A 20789-nucleotide genomic window follows, 5' to 3' on the forward strand; every position below is an offset into this window, starting at 1 on the left:
TTGAATTGGAAGTGGAGCCAGGCTTCAGAATAGAAAAATACAATCCAGGAGCGCTTCTGCTAATATAGTTTAATAGAGTTCAGCGCACTACTAGGCTGATATTTTTCTTTTATGAATAAGGATATTGGTAAATGAAATCCAGGATGCTTTTGCTGTCAGAGGCTGCTGTCGTGGAGAAAGAGACCACAACATAAGCTGGAGATAGCTTTGCCATAAGCTGAAAAATCTGTATTTTGGAACCAAATGAAGTGTATGTGTGGTAGGGGATGGTTTTTACTTACAGACTTATTTTTATAGGGGGTTAAAACCTAAGACACCCTTCTTAGCTGCAAAAGGTGGGAATTAGTCTTTTTTGGGGGTGGGGGGAATTAGTCTTTGACAGTCAGGTGAAGGTGAAGATCCTCATGACACACAGACAGGAGAGAAATAAATGTTGTAAGCTAGTGAAGTGTATTGGCTACTTGTAAGATACATTGATTAAGAGGGTCAGAGTGTAAGCCTTGGTAAAACATCAAAGGATTTTTGTTTTTGCTGAGATTTTACATTTTCTTTAACTAGGAGGACTGCTTTTTCAGTTTTTTAAAAAGGATTTTATTTATTTATTTATGAGAGACACACAGAGAGAGGTGCAGAGACACAGGCAGAAAGAGAAGCAGGCTCCATGCAGGGAGCCTGATGCAGACTCCATCCCCGGTCTCCAGGATCATGCCCTGGGCCAAAGGCGGCCCTAAACTGCTGAGCCACCTGGGCTGCCCGATTTTAAGTTAACTGAGGTAGACTGGTTGGAGAATTTTACCTACCCCAGAGGGAAACTTTTATTCTCCTTATTTCATGTTTTCATGCTATAATGTTTACTGACTAGTAGATTGGTTCTTTCTTTCCAGCTTTAACCAAGCCCTTCTTGGGCCTTTCCCCAAGTGGAATTAGTATATTAAAAACTAAGCATAGTGTAGTCTTTTTCCTTTTCTCTGTCTTTGGCCTTACTCTCCTGATGGTGACATTGAGCATGTCTCCTCTGCAAACCAAATTCTACCAAGATATTTGGGGAGGGAAGGGGTAATGGGAAGTCCATTTGAGGCCATGTGTTTCAACCACTTACTGAATTCAGCTTCATCCATCATAAAAATGACATGTTGATATCCATCTATTCAATTCTTGTATATACTCAATTAGTTCCTAACTTAAAAATAATTACGGGTGTGATCACTCACAAACCTTAAGGTCCCAGAGTAGGTTTATTAAGCAAAGCCCACTGAGTGGGCTTGCAAAATCTGTAAGATTTCTTTTAAATTTATTTATTCATGATAGACAGAGAGAGAGAGACAGAGAGAGAGAGAGAGAGGCAGAGACACAAGCAGAGGGAGAAGCAGGCTCCATGCAGGGAGCCTGACGTGGGACTCGATCTCGGGACTCCAGAATCACACCCTGGGCCAAAGGCAGGTGCTAAATCCCTGAGCCACTCAGGGATCCCTGTAAGAATTTTTTTGTCTATATAAGGTCCCATCATTTTTGGAGGGAGGAAGTGAGGGAGGAAGGGTGGGAGGGAGAGTGTATGGGAAAAGAAAGGGAAGGAGGATGAAAACAAAATAGAAAAATTTGCTAACAGGACCCTGTTATTATGTCTTCATTTATTTTACCCATAATGCAGAACCTAGTGGTGGGTAGAGATTAGTAGATAAAAATGGCTTAATTCATTGCAACTTGGTGGGGGTGGAGAGGTGACATTCCAGATTTTTTCTGTGTTGACATAGCTTGCTTCTGCTGAATACTTTCTCCACTCTGGCAGCACACAGTTCTTACCAAAGTCCCTATGCTCCTAAGCACATCCTTTTGGAGGTAGTGAAGTCTCTTTTCTGAGGATGGAAACATCCTAGAATGGAGCTCTAGAGCTTTCCTGGCTTGTCAGCTTTCTCCAGTTAAAGAGAAGAAGCAAAGTGCTAAGAAGCTGAACTTCCCAAGAAATGGATGTATCCATACTAAGACCAAATGACTGATGGTGTCATTCATTGCTGATCTGAAGCCCGAGACTCTACCTGAGACCTTTGACCCAAAGACAAAACTCTTAGTAGTTCAGGCACAAAACATCTATTCCAATTCCAGGTGACTTGGGAGAAATCACATTGGCTGCCCTAATCTGGTCCTCTCCCCAAATGGATGGTGAGGCTACACAGCAAAGATGTCCTCACACAAGGTGGAGTTGAACCCTGATTCAGTCACTTACTAGCTGTGAGAACTTGGGAAAGTTATTTTACTTCTTAATCCTTGATTTCTCATCTATAAATAGAGACTGAAATTACCTACCTTTTTGTGTTATGCTGTAAAAATAATGATACTATGAATTTATGGCAAGCATCTAGAACAATTCTAGGTATATAGTAAGTATGGTAAGTATAAATAAATGGTACCTACAGTTAGACAGTGTCTCTTCATTTTCAGGCTAAATTGATATCCCAAAAACCAAAAATAAAGCCATTTTGGCTTCTAGTCACATACCAAGACTCCTAGAAATATACAGATGTACAACATATTTAGGCACATCTACATTGTGAACAATTTTGATTTACCTGGATGATAATTTACCTGGAAGATCAGCTCTTCTGGAAGATGTTCAACACATATGACTGACTGAGTAAAGATCCTCAGAATACAGATTCCAGTGGCTCATACTGTGATTCAGGGGCACCATTTTCAGGTGCTTAAAAAAGGAAAATGATAGGGGAGAAATAGTATCAAGAATGACAATTGGAAGGCTGGTAAGAAGTGTAGGAAGGTAGGACTGACATAGCTGAATCACGGGAAGGGGGGGGCGTTGGGGGGGAAGGTGGGTGGCCAGGAAGAGTTAGTAGAGAGCACTCTCCAAACATCTTAAAAATGGAAAAACAACATTTTCTAGAACCAATTTATTAGAGAATGAAACTCTGAAAGTAGATCAAAGTCAAGCTGGAAGAAAAGGAGAAAGGACAATAGCAGGGGTGGTTTTATATGGGGTACATCCATGGAAGATGCGGTGAGTATGGGGAGGCAAAGTCTGATGACAGAAAGCTCAGTGTGGGAGTAGGCAGCAGAAACAAGAGTGTGGGGAAGTCAGTTTAAGAACCAATACCCAGAACATTTCCAATCAGGACTGCATGCAACTATGTCAGGGATTTACAGCAAAATCAGAGAAGCAAGGTAATAACTTAGAGATAATATAGTCCTATGTGCTCACTTAAAAGTTGTGGGAGCAGAGGATACACCCCTGCACAGGAACGTATGCAGCCTAAACAAAAACATGTAAGAGTAAAATAAATAAATAAATAAATAAATAAATAAATAAATAAAGCCAGCCAAATTGCAGAATGCAGTTTATATATTGTACCTAATAGAATTACAATAAAAAAAAAGACATTAAGGGGCACCGGGGTGGCTCAACCTGTTAAGGGTTTGCTTTAGGCTCTGGTCACTATCTCATGGTCCTATGATGGAGCACTATGTTGTCAGGCTCCTGGCTCAGCAGAGAGTCTGCTTCTCCCTCTGCCTCTTCCCCCACCATTCTCTCTCTCTATCTCTCTCTCTCTCTCTCAAATAAATAAATATAATCTTTTTTAAGAAGACATCAAAGTGGGACTTTCCAATTTTCCTTTTAGTTTACAGAATCAGTCATTTTTATTTGTTGAGCTACCTCAGATTTTTCCAATCTCACTTGTCTTTCTCTAGCTCTTGACCAATTGTTCTGTGGAAAATACATATGATCCCATCAAGCACAACCCAAAAGCTCTCATCTTATGGCCCTACTGTGTCCTCCCTGCTCTCACCTTGGGGTTTCCCACTGCCAGCTGGAGTATGAATCACCAGAGACTTCTTAGATAACCCTACATATTTTACCTGAAATTCCAAGGGAGTTGATGTACATTCAGCAAAAATTTCATGGATAGGACATACGAGTTGGTGGATACATTTTCTCCTTCCTCCTCTGGGATGGATTTTTCTGGGCATCGAGTGTGGCCATCATGAGAGTACATTCTCACTTTTGCTCTTCCTTCATCCCTATCTCACAACTTTTTCTCTTTACTTATACTTCCCAAATAATTTAGCTCATTTGATTTACATTCAGATTCAGACTCTGCTCTGGGTGTGATCTATGCTAAAATGTTGTCTATGGTGCTTCTCAACTAGAAAACCCTTCAGAACTAGTATTATATATTTCAACTGAGTGCCAAGCTGCCTATTGAGATGGCTGAGTTGAGTAGAATCAAAGGGCTAAAAATATATAAATAGACATCAAGCTCAATAAGTATGTGTCATCTATTGGATCAAGCTAGGAAAATAAGATGATGCTTCGGGAATGCTAAATAATCTTAAGAGGAAGAGATCCCTAACTCAGGGCTTTTATTTCCAACCTTCATCTCCTTCACAGTCTTGTCTCCAAGACTGCATAGCCACAACTCAAGTGGGGATACAGTCATCTTCAGCTACCTCCAAGGAAGTACCTGTCGTGGCCCTCATCATAGTTCAGATAGTGAAACCAGTGAAACCTGAGGCGGTCTACTATCCCACCAGCAGGGCCCATCTGACTGTCCTCAGTGTCCCAGACCCTCCTGCCATTTCTACCTTGTCCTCTCAGGAAGTCAACTTTAACTGGTTTGCACTAAGTAGTTAGTCTGGTTCTTATCACCATCAGACTCAACATCTGCTTTATTCTTTTTCTTTCTTTTTTTAAATTAACATATTAACCATTTTTTATTTTATCTCTTAACAATTTTACAGTTCAGGAGTGTTATGTACATTCAGTTTATATTGTTGCACAATCAATCTCCAGAACTTTTTTCACCTTGTGACAGTGATGATGAATTCCCTCTTCCCCTAGCCGCCAGCAACCCCATTCTACTTTTTGTTTCTGTGAATTTGGCTATTCTAGTAACCACTCAGTATTCATCTTTTTGTGACTGGTTTATTTCACTTAGTACAATGTCTTCAAGGTTCATCAATGTTGTGTCACACGTCAAAATTTCCTTCCTTTTTAGGGCTGAATAATATTCCGCTCTATGTTTACACCACATTTTGCTTCCCCATTCATCAGTTGAAGGACACTTGGATTGCGTCCATTGTTTGGCTATTGTGAATAAGGCTGCTATGAACATTGGTGTACAAATATCTGTTCAAGAATTTGCCTTCAATTATTTTGGTTATATATTTTAAAATGGAATTGCTGGATCTGATGGTAAATCTATTTTTAATTTTTTTTTTTTTTTTTAGAAACTGTCATGCTGTTTTCCATAGCAGCCACCCTATTTTGCATTATTCCCACAACAATAGTGCACAAGGTTACAATTTCTCCATATCCAACTTTTGTCATTTTCTGGGCTTTTTTTTAATAGTTACCATCCTAATGGGTGTGAAGTGATCAAATATTTGCTTTTTATAACATGCCTATCTGCCTATATCTACTTATACTCGTAATATGCAAACAAAAGTCTCCACTGTATATAAGAGAAACAAAATGTATAAAAAAAACATGTATTTTGATAGGTCAATGCTCAGGTACAACTGTACTTTAAAAAAAAAAAAAAGGGATCCCTGGGTGGCGCAGCGGTTTGGCGCCTGCCTTTGGCCCAGGGCGCGATCCTGGAGACCCAGGATCGAATCCCACATCAGGCTCCCGGTGCATGGAGCCTGCTTCTCCCTCTGCCTGTGTCTCTGCCTCTCTCTCTCTCTCTCTGTGACTATCATAAATAAATAAAAATTAAAAAAAAAAAAAAAAAAAAGCTGTTCCCATAAATTTCCCAAGAACCTCTTTGGAGATGTCATTGCCCAGCTGAGGGCCCCTGGGGTTGGTCACTGATAAGAGCCATGTGTTTTCCCTCCCAGAGATAGTTGGACCTTGATAAGAGTCAAACTTTAAGCCTAGAGAGCTTTACTGTCATCCAATGTTGGGGAGTCATTTTGCAGGGACAGATTTGAGGAACACCCCTGAGATGTGCTGTGAATAAAGCCAGCTCACTTACTCTCCCATCTACACAGCATCCACCACAACCCCCTGTGTCAACAACTCCAGCCATCACAACCTTACTTGAAACTGCATGGCTCTCCACTGACCATAGAGAAAAGGCCAAAACTGTGTCTCTCACTTCACAGCTGAGACAGAGGAGGGTCAGAGAGGGAAGTGACTGCTCCTGGGTCACCAGCAGGTGAGTGAGAGAGATGGGACCAGAACCCAATCTTGCAGTCTTGGTCTTGTGCTTTTCTGAATATACACACAAGGATGTCCACAGTCCTTACACCTGAAGAGATGGTGAAAGTAACTGGAGGCAGCTCCTTGTCTGAAGTGGTTTGAATGTCCTCTTTCCTAAAGGCACAGAGATGATGGGTTGGTTGAGACTGTAAAAGAAGAGATGAGTGTAGATCAACACCAAGCACAATGGACATCATAACCAGTCGGAAAAAAAAATCCTGTATATCTCTGGGCCATGAATTCCTCCCAGAGCTAACAAATTAACTGATACCCCTTCTGCTCTAATTCAGAGGCATTTGAGCAATGCAGAGCAGTGAATTTTCCACGTTTAAGTCCAATATCATAAGGAATTTCAATTCCCCAAATCCCTTCTCTCTTTTCAGCCAGCTGTCTCCTTTCTTCATTGTGTTCTTTGTGTGGAGGGCTCTCTGTACCAGTCAGCTCCTATCATGGAAATAATTCTGTTTCCCACTAGAAGGGAAAAGAAAATTCACCCACTGAACCACAGCAAATTGCAGTGACAGCATGGAGACCCTGGAGAAGTGCCATATTGATTAAAATGTTCAAGTTAGTAGCGAAAGGAGAAAGAGCAGGAGGGGGAGGAGGAAGAAAAAGCAGGGAAAGAGCATCCACCTTCTGGCTATCTGTCCCCAAGGGTATCATCCAAAGCGATTTGTTGGGACTCCAGGAGGAAAGGCATTTAGAGTTGAGAGGGCCCAGCAGGAAATGTTGCACATCTCTTCACTTGCTCCTTTCACATGGAACAGTGCTCCACTATCTCCCCCTTGTGGGGATCACCACAACCAGGTGCAGAACAGACCCTAACAGTATAGTGTCCAATAGGCAGCTGGGTGCTGCCTAGACATGCAGGTGCAGCCATAGCCTGAGGGTCTTTGCTGGGAAGCACTGAATCTTTCCGAATGACCCTGGGAAAAAAATAGGTCCATCACAAGTACCAGCTTAAATGTTTCTATTTGCATTGACAGTCATCTTTAAATAGAGCAATAATGGCTCATGTTACTGCACTTAAATTTACAAAGTGCATTGTCTCTTTTAATCCTTACTGCCTCCCAATATGAGAGAGATTATTGTCACTGTTTTATGGATGAAGAAACCGAGGCTCATTGAGATTAAGTGACTTTCTCAGAAGGAAATAGAAAACTCTCCTCTAGGAACCCAGGCTTTCGCAATCAACCATGAAGCACCTCCAGACTCCTGAAGAGGACTAAATATTCCTTCCCTCTCCTTTTGAATGCAGCAGTGATATGGACTCTCCCATGCTGGCACTTGTCCCCAAAAGATCAAGCCCTGGAGTCACAGAATCCGTCTAACTGTAACTCTCCTTTTCTTGGGGGCATGTGAACTCAATCAAAACATTTTCAAAAAAAAAAAAAAAAAAAAAAAAGAACATTTTCAAGCAGACAGGATTCATTTAACATTTTTTTGAGTTCCTATTAGAAACTGATGTACTCCTACTAGACCCTGAGGGATTCACTGATTTTTTTAAAAATCTCAGATGCAGTAGGCCACAAATTATTCTCCTCACTCAACAGAGAAACAAAAACTCAAAAACAGCCAGCTACCTCAGTCACGGTGCAAATCAACCAGCCCAAATCTGAGACTATTTGCACCCAATATGTCACCTGTATTCAGGGACTAATCTCCTCTTCAACGGGGCAAAAAATTGACAGTATGACTTTGGGAATGCCCCTGGCCCCCAGGATCTCTCATGCAGTACTATGGCAGACTTGATTCTGTCAAATTTATTCTTATCCAGGAGCAGTGGAATGGGATTCAGGAGACTGTTGTCTTAGGTCTGAGTTTTTCACACACTATAGGTGTAAGTACAGACAAATCACTTCACCTCTTGGGCATTCGCTTTCCCATGTGTGGTGTGTGGGGAATGGATGAGCTGGTTAATGTCCTGGCTGGAGAGTGAGAAGGTCTTGTGGGTGGCTTCTCTCTGCCTTGGTTGCTGATGAGGCTGTTGACTGAGTTCATCTGTTTACCAAGACAGATGCAGCTGTCCCCCTCCGATTACTTCATCACAGGCGCTGTCCCCCTCCTGGGCAGGGCTCTTGGCACCACTTCGCTGGGGAGCATCTCCAACCATTGCCTATCCTAATCAAATTCAGATTTATGGAGTGTGAGGCTGGAAGAGGCCCCAGGAAGGTCATAGAACACATGGTCTCCAGGCCCCTGGGAGCTCATGTTCTGACTTGTGGGCCATTTCTCAAGACACTCAGCCATGCAGGCCAGTGTCAGAGTGCTCACCCCTGACTAAATGGGGCGACGGGGTAAATAGGGCCAAGGAGTAGGCCATATTAATGGGGTCATTCAGCAGCTTTGCATCAGTGACAGTACCAACCCTTCCATTGAAGCTCATGTAATACTTCTATTTCACCTTTATTTTTGGACCAGTAATTATACAATGAATATGATGAGGGACAATATGTCGGAAGAGTTTTTGATCTAAACAAATAGTGCCCTCTTTATACCAATAGATAGTGTTTTTATTTTTTTTAAGATTGTATTTATTTATGTATTTGAAGGGCAGAGTAAGTGAGAGAGTGAGTCAGGGAGGAGCAGAGGGAGGACAAGCATACTCTGCACTGAACACAGATCCCAAGGTGGGGCTCTATCCTACAACCCTGAGATTATGACCTGAGCCAAAATTAACTCACTGTGCCACCCAGGCACCCCTAGACAGTGTTTTTAAACATTTATTATGTGTCAGCTATTATTCTTAGTCTTTTGCATACTTTTCTTCATTTCCTTCTCGAAATAATTCCATGAGAGGGATATGATTAACCTCATTTTACTGACAAGAAAGCTGTGTAGTAGAGAGTGCAAGTGTTTGCCTCGGACTTAGACCAAGGTCTGATGCCTCATTCTTGTCCAGCTTCATTATGGTTACAAGTTCCCCTACGTGCAAAACAGGGGCAGACAACAGAACAGCCTATCAGTAAGTGCTAGCACTGAGTGATACAGAGTGTATTTGGGGGATTGGGAGGAAGGAGGGAGAAGTGTGGGATAGAACATTTGGGGAAGGTTTCCTTGGGGAGGGTGGATGGGACTGGCTTTTCCAGGATGAGTAGGATTTATCCAGAGGAACCAGAGGAGAAGAGCATGAAGTGGGTAGAGGAGTAGTCACAGCATGGTGAGTGGAAAAGAAAGTGGGATGTGTTCTGCTTTTGCTCTTTCTTGTCACTGTCCTCATTGATTTCCAGGACTTCTTGAGCTTCTGTCAGATACTACATTCTGTGGGGATCACAGACAAATGCTTGCTTTCTGATGAGCCCACAGGAGATGAGGAAGATAAAGAGGATATGACCTCAAAGGTTTTCTGCACATGTCTGCAAAGTTGTTTGACTGTGGTTTCCAACCATTTTTGTCCTTGGGGCATAACTTCATGCACTAGATTTGAGGGCTGTATACTAGAAGGGATTAAGTTGCATCCTCCATGACTGTACTAACCTTGTGTTGCCTTCCCAGCCTTGGTTTGCTCTTTGACACCTAAGAGCAGAATTCTTGCATGTTGTGATGACAGTCTGTCCTCATGCTATGCCCTCCATCCTGTGATATGTCTCAGTTCAGGTGGTCATCACCAGGGTAGTGTGCATCCTCAATGAACTCAAAGTCAGTCTTAGACATTGATCAATATTTGGCAGCACACCTGTGTGCATGCACTGGGGCTAAGGGGTGGACCGTAGAGTTGATTTGGGGTAAAGGATGATGGATCCTTAGCAAACCAGAGGCTGAAAGGATTGGAATTCTGGTTTTTAGTTTAGGTATGATGCTAACTTCCCCTGTCACCAAGTGCTTGCTTCACCAACATAACTTCTTGCGATCAGGGCTGGAGATCGCAAGAAGTTATGGCTCTCTTCATGTCCACCCCACTTCCTCCTCCCCCACAACATACACATGCTTCACCCACATTCAGAAATAGAAAAGGTCAAGCCACAAACCCTCCCCTGATTGCTGTATCCCTATGGCTTTATTTTTAGGTTAGAAAAGACCCTTTTCTTTCTGACTCATGATCCTGCTGACAAATATGACCAAATGGAGCAAGCTACATAAAAGAGTCCTTCCTCATGTCACATTCTCTCTTCTCAGAGAGGCCCTTGTGGCTGCATCCTGTTTTGTCATTTTGCCCCTTCCCTCTCCAGTGTCCATACACTGTGGGCATTTCTGCAGACAAGGGCACTACAGCCAAATAATCCTCTCTCTCCTCTCCAGCTGCTTCTACCCACCCTTACTCCACACACATTTAGTTTAACTTTTAAAGTGATTTAGTATAACTTCTTCGACAATGCTCCTGGACAAATTTTCTCAAGAATCACTCCTTTTAAAGCACTCCTGTGTCCTGAGGTGACTGGAGCCATATTGAGAAACCAAGGTAAAGTACTAGTAAATTACTGATTTAGTTACCAGACTCTTAATAGTTTCAGCTTGGGGAATTGCAGAGTGTTGGAACCAAAAATCACTTGCCCATGAGAGCTTGATGTCAGGCCCTGCTCTAAATTATGATCTTATAGCCAAAATCTTGTCCCTTTCCTGAACCTCAATCACTCAAATCTAATTAGATCCACACCCTTCCTCTGTGACCTTCTAGTCAGCCTATTGTTCATGGGTCCTCTGAGTGGAAATTAAGACATGGATATCCAGCATGTCTTTTTGCCCATATATTGTCTTTATTTAAAAAAGAGCTAAATGACTTTTTTTTACAGTTTGAGACTAGAGGCTAAAATGGAGATATCTGAGTCTTCTGTGGATTTCAGTTCTCTGCATTGCCTGTCACCATGGAGAACTGATAATTGGTCATAAGCATTTCCAACTGTATTTTAAATTATCTCATCCACCACCAAAATGGCTCAGGTTTTTCTTTTTTTTTTTTAAGATTTCATTTATTTATTCATGGGAGAGAGAGAGAGAGAGAGAGAGAGAGAGGCAGAGACATAGGCAGATGGAGAAGGAAAAACAGGATCCCTGAGAGGAGACTCGATACCGGGACACCAGGATCACGCCCTGAGCTGAAGGCAGACGCTCAACCACTGAGCCACCAAGGCATCCCAGCTCATGTTTTTCTAGCAAACTTCTCCATGTCCATGGTTTCATATAATGTTCATAACAGTCCTGGAAGCAGGTATTACTGCCCTCATTTTATAGCTGAGAAAATTGAGCTTCAGAAGAGACTTAAGTCTTTTGCCCAAGACTGCTGACCTCTTGCATGATATAAAACAGTCCTGATCCTATGTCTCCTAACCTCTAGCTAAGAGTCCTTCAACCTCATCATTACAGAGCAAATACTTGTCACTCTGCAGGTGAAGAAATGCTCATGATAATGAGATTCCAGACTTTCTCATTGGGAGCCATTAGTATGCTCCCAAATTACAAATGTAAAAAATCTCCCAAACTCTTCTAGGCAATCCCCCAGCTTTCCTGGAAGGTTATCCCCCATAGTCAAATGGACCTAGGATTGCAGGCAAGAAAGGCCTGGTGCATAGCTGGCTGTCCTGCCACTCTCCCTCCTCTGCTCCCATGAAAAAGAAACCCAACCTCCCCAGCCTGGGAGCTCAACCAGGCAGTGGCCAATTGGATTATCTTTACTGGACTTCCTGCTTTTGCCAAACCTCTGGGGAAGAGAACCAGATGTCCCCATTTGACCAACCATTGCAGTGGTGTCCAGCAATGTCCAGCTGTTCCAGGGTCTGTTCACAGAGCATACCATTTATCTTTAATTTCTTAGTGCCATAACCAAGCTGCCAGAAGAAAAAAGGATGCTCCATTACCGACATCAGAGGGAAATTATAAATCAGGAATCTAGGAAATGCTGCTAAGCATTGTTTCTTCCCTATAGGCACCCACCCCTCCCTTTTCTCTCTGTTGAACCAGGAAGGTATACTTTGCTTTCCTTCCTTAAAGAATCTGATCCAGGCGTCTCTCCTTTCAGAAAAGATTTTCCAATCATTTCTGAAAATCTGCTGCATTTTAAGGTCAATCCCATTAAGGGATTAGCTTTTGGGTTTAGTTCCATGTCTTTAGAGAATTAGGGTAACACAGCTGGATAGATAATTCAGCTCCACAGATCTATCAAAGAGAGCTTTAAATCCAAGGAATTATTAGGGACCTTCAACCTTCTATCTCCTTCCCTACCCAACTGTAGTTTCATATTTATTTCCAAGATTTGGGATAAGATGCCACTCTCCCTTGAGTTTGATCAAGACAGGAAGTCAAGATGTCTTTGATTCAGTGTCTAACATGGGTCAAGGTATAGAAGAGAAATTCACGCTGTGTGAAGTCAAGAGAAGTGTGTTCTGGTTCTGACTACACCCCAGACTCGTTGTGTGAGTTGGGCACCCCTTGGGGGGCTTCTCATCTCACAAAGATTTTTAGGGAATATTCTCCACCCCATCCCAATACTGAGGTGGGTTTTAAGCAAATGTATATAAGCAACTTGGTTTTCATCTCTGGGTCCAAATTAATGGACCAACCCTTGGTTACTGACCCAGATTGGATCAACCAGAGTCCCTTCGCCCAGAGTCTTGGGCTTGGCACTAAAAGAGTTCATCTCCTCGGACTGGCATCTTAAACTGAGGAGAGATGCTGATGGTAGCCTCACTCTGCACCACATAAACTGGAAAGCAGAAACAGTCATGCAGAGAGAGAGGAATGAAGCAGACTTAAAGAGAAAATCTGACCCAACTGACAGATAAAGAAAGGCAATTAGATGACTGTAGGAAGCCAGGAAGCCTGCTGTCTGCACTTACACATTTTTCTTCAGTAATTTGTGTGATTCGGCTTAAAAGAAAAAGTTGATTTATGAAGAATGCTAAAATTAGTGAGCAAGTTTTTAAGAAGGAAAATGGTATTTGGATTATGTCTAAGTAAAATTTGCTAATTACAAAGGGGAAATTGTAACTATACGGTGAAGAAACTTGAGAAACACCACCTCAAGGATCAAGCTTAACCTTACCAGAAAAGAGACATAGCAATATCACATGTCCCCTGATGCGATGCAATGAGAAGGGCACAGCATCACTTCGATGGTGATAGTCTCAATAGTCGGTAACCTTAACTCAAACAGGTTATCATGAAAAAATATCAGAGAAACACAATTGAGAGACATTCTACACAGTGTCTGATCAGTAGTCTTCAAAACTGTCCAGATGTGAAAGAAGAACAAACTGAGATTGTAGAAAACATGACAACTAAATGCAATTTGAGATTCTGGAGATCATGGAAAAATGGTGAACTCTGAATAAAATCTGAAGTTCAGATGATAGTAGTGCACCAGTGTTAATTTCCTCATTCTGTTCATTGTGGTATGGTTATATAAGATGTTAATGTAGGGAGGATTGGGTAAAGAATATGTGAGAATTCTCGGGATGCCTGGGTGGCTCAGCGATTGAGCATCTGCCTTTGGCTCAGGGTGATTCCAGGTTAGGGAATAGAGTCCCATATCAGGCTCTCTGCAAGGAGCCTGTTTCTCCCTCTGCCTATGTCTCTACCTCTCTCTCTGTATCTCTCATGAATAAATAAATAAAATCTTTAAAAATATTTTTAAAAAAGAATATGTGAGAATTCTCATTATTTCTGCAACTCTATAAGCCTAAAATTATCCTAAAAATTTAAAAAGGGGTGGGGCGAAATTTCTTATCAAGATAGAAGGATCCTTAAAAAAAAAATATAGAGGGATCATTCATGGAATTCAAGGGCATGTATATAGATGAGCCTCAGGCTTATTTATGTTAGCTAAGTGACTTGTTTCTCAAAACCAAAAAAGCCTAACTAATGCACTCTACATAGTCAGAATTCTCAGCACCTCCAATGGAATCTTCCCAAAACCAACACAGAACACTGAATGTAACACTGAATGTAGCACCTTACAAATCACTGTCTTCTCCTCTAGACCAAACACAATGTTTGAGCACCACAAGGACCTGGAAGAAAGATATGTGAATGTCATTTACTCATTTCAGCAATGCAGGTGATAATTTTCTAAGTTGGATTAAGGGTGTTTAGAGCTAGAATGTCATCTGATAACAATCTGGCAACTTGGAAGCCATCTGCTAAGGAGTAACATCCAGTAACCTCCAACCCAAAGCAGGGAATCTTTGCACATTCATGCCTAACAATACACTATGCCTTAAATAATGGAGGGTCAGCACTATGAATCAGCCTTTCCATTTCTCAGTAAGTCTCTGCTCATTAGGAAGACTTTCCCATTCCCAGGGTGATGATCAGCATCTGGTGTGCCTGGGAGAGCCCCACTGTAGGTCTATTGTTTGGGTGTATTTATGACTGGTGCTTCTTTCACTCTCAGATGGGTCCTAGTTTAGTTGATTAGTCACCTCCCTCACATGAGGGGAACAAAATGCCTTCTCTTAGTTAAATGTGAGGACTAAAACTTGACAATACAGAATAAGTTTACCCTCCTTTCAAACAGTGTTTCCCTTGCCTGCTCCCTTGCCAAACAGTCTCCACTCAACCAGCTAAGCCTCATAAGTCACAATTTCCAGAATCAACAGCACCCTCATAAACCTCTCTGGATGTGCTCTGACAACTAAGGCCAAAATGGAATGCAAAACTCCATATGTGGCTTGACTGACTTTGAGCCATTAGAATTATTATATTATTCTCCTATCAATCTTCTTAAAGTACCGCTAGCCAACATTATTTATAATGTAGAAACCAGAGGACAATTAAATTACAATATGGGGATGATTAAATTGTTTATGGTATAATCATACTATAAATAGGCATTAAAATCATATTATAGAGAAATATTTAAGACCAAGAAAAACAGCTTATGATATAATCTTAAGAAAGCATGACATATGGAATAAATGAACCACAACTACCTGCAACAACAGGGAAGGATCTTATTAGCACAGTGTCAAACAAAAGAAGCAGACACAATACAGTGTGATTCCATGTCTATGAAGTCCAAATCCAGCCCAAACCCACCATATGAGAAGCCATTTTGCACTTTCTTTTTGTGGGGAGAAGTGATTGGCCAAGGGCCACAGGAGCTTTTGGAATTTTGGTGATTTTTTTTTCTTGATCTGGGTGTAGATTAACAGAATGTGCTCACTTTGTGAAAATTCAAACCTTACACTCTTGACTTGTATACTTTTATATGTGTACTTGATCCTTCCAAAAATTTTACATTACCTAAAAGAAGAAAAGTATTGGTATATTAAACTCAGTCTGCTGGGGTAGAGGTTAGCAATTCTGAAACTACTTTCTCTATACATTAGGGTTGAACAAGTAAGTAAACAAGTTGCAGATAAGGGGAGCCACATCTCTCAATGCTGGAGAAAGAAATTACAAATGAGCAAGGGTGGAAAGCTAGCGTGAACCCTGTACTGGGTTCAAGTTGAAGATAACCTGTGAACTTATGTTTATTTATATAGATAAATAGATACAGAAGTAATGATAGTTATGCCTGTGTTCATAGGTTAGTATAAATCCATGTATTTCCTAGCTCTGTCTCCTGAGAGGGCTTAGCAGCAGTAGCACCCCAGTAGCAATGAGCATCCCCAGAGTCCAGATCTTGGGGTTTAACTATGACTCTCCAGTGAAAGAAACCAGGACTTCTAGGAGATGTCGTTATAGGGCTCCACAGGGAAAATACAAGTTGAACCCAGAGTACCTTATAAGGCCAGAAGTAAGGAAGAGTGTCCAGAAAAAAGGAGGTAGGGAGTTTAGGGGCATTCCAAAAGGATATAGAAACCAACCTGAAAGAGATTCCCCAAAGTCAAAACTGGGACAATTTGTGTGACAAAATCAATAATGACAGTATTGGATTATAATTTCCCAAAACAAAATATGTATCCATGACACCATAGTGATATAAGTAAGTGATTAAATAAGTAAATAAATAAATGAGGGAGAAAGAAAAAATATTCCTTACAGAAAAATTCCAGATAATATCCACAGATATCCTCCCTCCCTCTCCAGGAGGTGAAGCTTGATTCCCCTTCCCTTGAGTATAGGCAGGACTTAGTGACTCACTCACAAAGAGTAACATATGGAAAGGAAAAACCAGTAACTTTCCAGTGGGAAACCTTGAGGAACCCCCAAAACTAAGAGGTAGGTCTTGTTGGTATTATGCATCCTCAGGTATCATGTGAGGAGAAGGGTACTTCATCTCTGTCATCTTCTTCCCATGGACCCACAACCTGCATCTAATCATGAGAAAATATAAGACAAACTGAACTGAGGGGTATTCTACAAAATACTTGACCAGTACTCTTGAAAATTGTCAAGGCCATGGAAAACAGGCAATGGCTAAAAAACCAGAAGATTGAGAACACATGATTAAATTCAATGTATTATCTTGCATTGTATCCTGGAACAGAAAAAGGACATTAATAATAATAAAAAAGAAACTAGTGAAATCTTAATATAGTCTGTCATTTAATTAGTAGTAATGAATCGATGTTAATTTCTTAGTTTTGACAAATGTACCATGGCTATCTGAGATGTTAACATTAGGGAAACTATAAAAGGTGTTCAGGAACTCTGTACTATTTTTGCAATTCTTCTATCAAACATCTAAGATTATCCAAAATAAAACATTAATTAATAAAAGTAAAAATCTCTGTGTTCCATGATTCTAATTTTGTTTAAGCACACCCACATGTCTGCACATGTATGCACACACACACTGAAAAAAAATCAGAAGGAAATATAACAGAAGATTAAGCACTGTATGAGTATACATACCCTCCTGTGGAAGCAGTGTTCACTGGGGAAACTCATGGAGATGAGGACAAGGAGGTGAGCAGGACTTCGTTGTCTACTGCCTTCTAGGACAGTACCAGAGATCTGATAGGGGTGGTTGTAGGATCCAGGACAGGCATCTCAACTCTTGGATGCTGGGGTTTGAGTTGTTGGTTTAGCGAAGCACCAACTTGGTGTGATCAGAGGTCAGGATACAACTGCAGGACAACATGCAGGACGTTGGCCCCCATCTTATCTGGGCAGCTTAGCATTTGTGGTTGTGCAGAGCATGAGGCCCTCCCCTTTAAGAATCAGGGAGCTAGGGCAGCCCGGGTGACTCAGCGGTTTAGTGCTGCCTTCAGCCCAGGGTGTGATCCTGGAGACCCAGAATCTAGTCCCACATCAGGCTTCCTGCATGGAGCCTGCTTCTCCTTCTGCCTGTGTCTCTGCCTCTCTCTCTCTCTCTCTCTCAAGAATAAATAAATAAAATATTAAAAAAAAAAAAAAGAATCAGGGAGCTGGTTCAAGCTTTGAAGTTCCAATTGTGTAACATGGCAAGCTAGTGGTAAGATTCACCACATCAGTGGTCAGATTTAGGGAACATCAGCCATTGATTTCCTTAGCATTGGGCCATAGTTACTTGGCAGGAGGGTATCTTCTTTTCGAGAAGGCCAGTTTGCAAGTTAACCATTACCTTTAGCTCCCTCCCCCCATGCAGCAGGGTGGTTTCTAGATATCACAGCCACCCTATCAGCAGTCCATACCATTTCAGCTCTGAAGAGCTCTGAAGATCCTCTGAAGGCTAGGCACAGATACCACTGTAGGGCATCCTGAAAGTTGTTTAGCAATGGCTGAGTGACCCTCATGAGTGTGATCATGTTCACTCAAAACAGACAGGGGAGGACTATTTTTTAAAAAGCCTTGGGATGCATAGGTGGCTCAGTTGGTTGAGCATCTGACTCTTGGTTTTAGCTCAGGTCATGATCTCAGGGTTGTGGGATTTCAGAGAGTCTGCTCAAGGTTTTCTCCCTCTCACTCTCCCCTCTCCCAGCTAGCTCTCTCTCTCTCTCTCTCTCAAATAAATAAATAAATCTTTAAAAAAAAAAAGCCTAGGAAATGTATATCTCCTGCATCCTTGTTTCTTGGCCTTGAGTTTGAGAAGCGAAACAAGGTTATCATTTGTGGCTGCAGTGGGAAGTCAAGAAAAGGCTCACCAGAACCTCCTGCCAAGTCTTTTCCAATGATTGGAAGAATTTTAGTGGTTTTTCAGAAAGGAAGAGTCTCCCTGCAGGGCTGACCTAGGCCTGAGTCCTGTAGAACAGGAGGCCAGGAGCTGCCAGCAGAGCTTTATAATGATAAGAGACACAGGTATGACTGCAAACTCTTCCCTGCCATATCACACAATGGGTGGTAGGTTCAGCACATGGAACAGGTCTCCCTCCATTTGTGAAGGGTGTACCTGGATATTTGGGGTGGTCTGGTTGACATCATTCTTGAGATATAGTCCTGGAGGACAGTTAGTGCAAATCAGTGAGTATACCCACCTCCCTTCTCTTGATATTATAGCTTCTCTTCCCATGAAGCAAAGGGACCCAGGAGTAGTCATCCCCAGGACTCATGGTAACTGCAGTGTACCGTGCTAGAGCACGGTGCTCACCACAGGGCATTTGGAGCAGTACACACAGTACCTGCACACAGGGTCTGATTGGGTGGTGTCACAACCAGCAGGAATATAGCAATGCTTCCAGATTGATGTCCACTCCTTGAAACAGGAGCCGTCTAGACCTCCCAGCCATCTGAGGGAAAGAAAGAGTGTGGAAATTATGTCCAGTTTGCACCATTGCACTACTCTAGACACTTCTCCTGCCAACTCCTGAGTGCCCAGTAGACACCTAAAAGCAGATGGATCCCTGCAGGAGATGGCTAAACTCAGCCATGTTTAACATTAGGCCAGTGGCTCAGCCAGTCTGCCATGAGTAAAGCACAGGACTGTTGCAATTTGCCATTGATTCAGCTGTTCTAGGGCCTTATGACTCCCTCTCTCTACAGTTAGTGGAAGGCATGGAATATACCCTATCACTCCCTACATATATGGTGGGGTCTTGACAGAGATACATCTTCCCAGTAGCCCATAGGAAAACCTACACTTTCTGCATTTATCTCAGGGCATCGAGGAGGCAACAGTGGTGGCCAAATCTATTGAAATACCCACCTTAGAGGCCAACCCCATGTATAAAGGTCACCGTATACAAACATGCTGCTCTGTATGCGAGGCATGTCTGTGGCCTTTTCAATTCTCCAAGTGACCACAGGGGAACTAAAAATATGGTCAGTAAAATGGAGCCTCTTTTTGGAATAAGAATATGAAGCCAATTATCACTTTATTCACAACAGACTTAGAAATCCCAAAATAACAGCATGGGGAGATGGCCCAGTGCCCCACCTCATGCTCAGGGCGAAGAAACAAGGATGGGGGAGGAAAGATGCTTGACAAGGATACTGGAGGAAAAGTAAGAGGCTAATTGAAGTGTCCAAATATTGATAGAGAAACAGGGCAAAGGTCAAAGGCCCAGGTTTGGGCCTTACAGGGTATGTACTGTGAATATTGCGATGGTAGCAGGGTGATATATAAAGTCAACTCTGCCTTCGTAACTGTTTGTGGCTTTGCCTTTTCATTTGCTCATCAAATTTTAGTTAAATACCTCCTAGGTACACAGAACTCTGCAGCTCCAGTTCACTCATTAGGAATACTGAATTTCAGGCCGCCCTCCCAGATTCCCTTCCAAGCTTCCTTTTCCTCTTCCTTCTGCAATCCCTTTGGCAACAAGTAAAGCAGATCCGTAGCACAGATTTGCCTACGGTTTCTGCCACCAGCCCACACAAGCAAGTGCTACTGTGCTCTGCAGAAATTCAGGCTGCAGGAATTCAAGGAACGACAGTCTGAGGAAGGAGGGGCAGCAGGTGCTACAGTTTATGCTTGGTGAAGGGGCTATGATGAAGAGGTGGGGCCTACGCACAGAGAGGCAGGGCCATCCATCACTTTTCTGTGCATACCTCTGAATCCCAAATGGAGGTGTGGGGGGCTGAGCAGCACAATACATAGCGTCTCTGAGGTTTGGCGCATCTCCAGTGAAATGAAAGGTCATTCCCACCCTGCATTCCCAACAACCCACTCAGCACCCACCCCTGGGGTTCTTCTTCCTGGTGGTCTCCAGGAAGATTTCAACTTTAGCTCAGGGGAGATAGGGGTGCATTCAGGAGACCCAGACAGTGCCCTTCTTTAGCCCCAGTGCCCCCCCACCTTAGAAGCTCAGTATGGTTACTGTTCCATAGTACTGTGCCTGATTTAAGGGGGAATACCAAGATGATCACCCTGATTCATAAGCACAAACCCCTCTGACCTGACATTCTCTCAGTCCAGGCAGCCCCTCTCTCTCAAGCCTTGGGAGCAAGATATTGGGGACTTGCAGGGAATAGCTCTTATGTATAATTGGGCTTTCTCCCTAAAGCTGTGCCACTGAGAGCCTGTGTTTTCTGGACAAGGGTGGTATTGCCCATGGGCCAATCCACACCCCAAGTGGGACCAGAGGAATGATTCATGAGAACGAGGGTAGAGTCAGTGCCCTGGGATCTACATTAAAATAATGGATCCATATAAAATCCAAACCCAAAATGTTGAGATCATCAGCACCGCAGTCTTTACAACAAAATGTCTCTGTTGTGCCTGAACTGATTCATTCAACAAGTACTTTGACCTCATGCTGCGTGCCAGACTATATATGGGACTGTGGATTAAAGAGTGGAGCTGCTAATCATGCACACAGCTAATCCTGTAAGGTAATGTCAG

At 42.4% G+C, this 20789-nt stretch overlaps 1 protein-coding gene and 1 long non-coding RNA gene across 6 annotated transcripts in view; one reads left to right on the top strand and one right to left on the bottom strand.

Moving 5' to 3' along the window:
• The window catches only part of LOC140617608 (uncharacterized), an 83163-nt gene that overhangs the window by 31339 nt on the left and 31035 nt on the right, over positions 1 to 20789 (top strand). The gene's annotated exons all lie outside the window — the stretch shown is intronic.
• KCNA5 (potassium voltage-gated channel subfamily A member 5) overlaps positions 6033 to 20789 on the bottom strand; it is a 54538-nt gene continuing 39781 nt past the window's right edge. The window contains exons 2-4 of one of the 4 annotated variants that reach the window (XM_072799272.1): positions 18631 to 18738; positions 16946 to 17160; positions 6033 to 6357 (exon numbers count right to left, since the gene is read on the bottom strand). In XM_072799272.1, the coding sequence (XP_072655373.1) occupies positions 17118 to 17160; positions 18631 to 18738 (151 nt within the window). In that variant the 3' untranslated portion in view covers positions 6033 to 6357; positions 16946 to 17117. Of the gene's footprint in view, positions 6358 to 16945; positions 17161 to 18630; positions 18739 to 20789 lie in introns of those variants that run through there. The other 3 variants (XM_072799274.1, XM_072799277.1, XM_072799273.1) reach the window with 3 other exon arrangements.

This window comes from Canis lupus, chromosome 25 (genome assembly GCF_048164855.1).
Source record: "Canis lupus baileyi chromosome 25, mCanLup2.hap1, whole genome shotgun sequence".
NCBI classification, from domain to species: domain Eukaryota; kingdom Metazoa; phylum Chordata; class Mammalia; order Carnivora; family Canidae; genus Canis; species Canis lupus.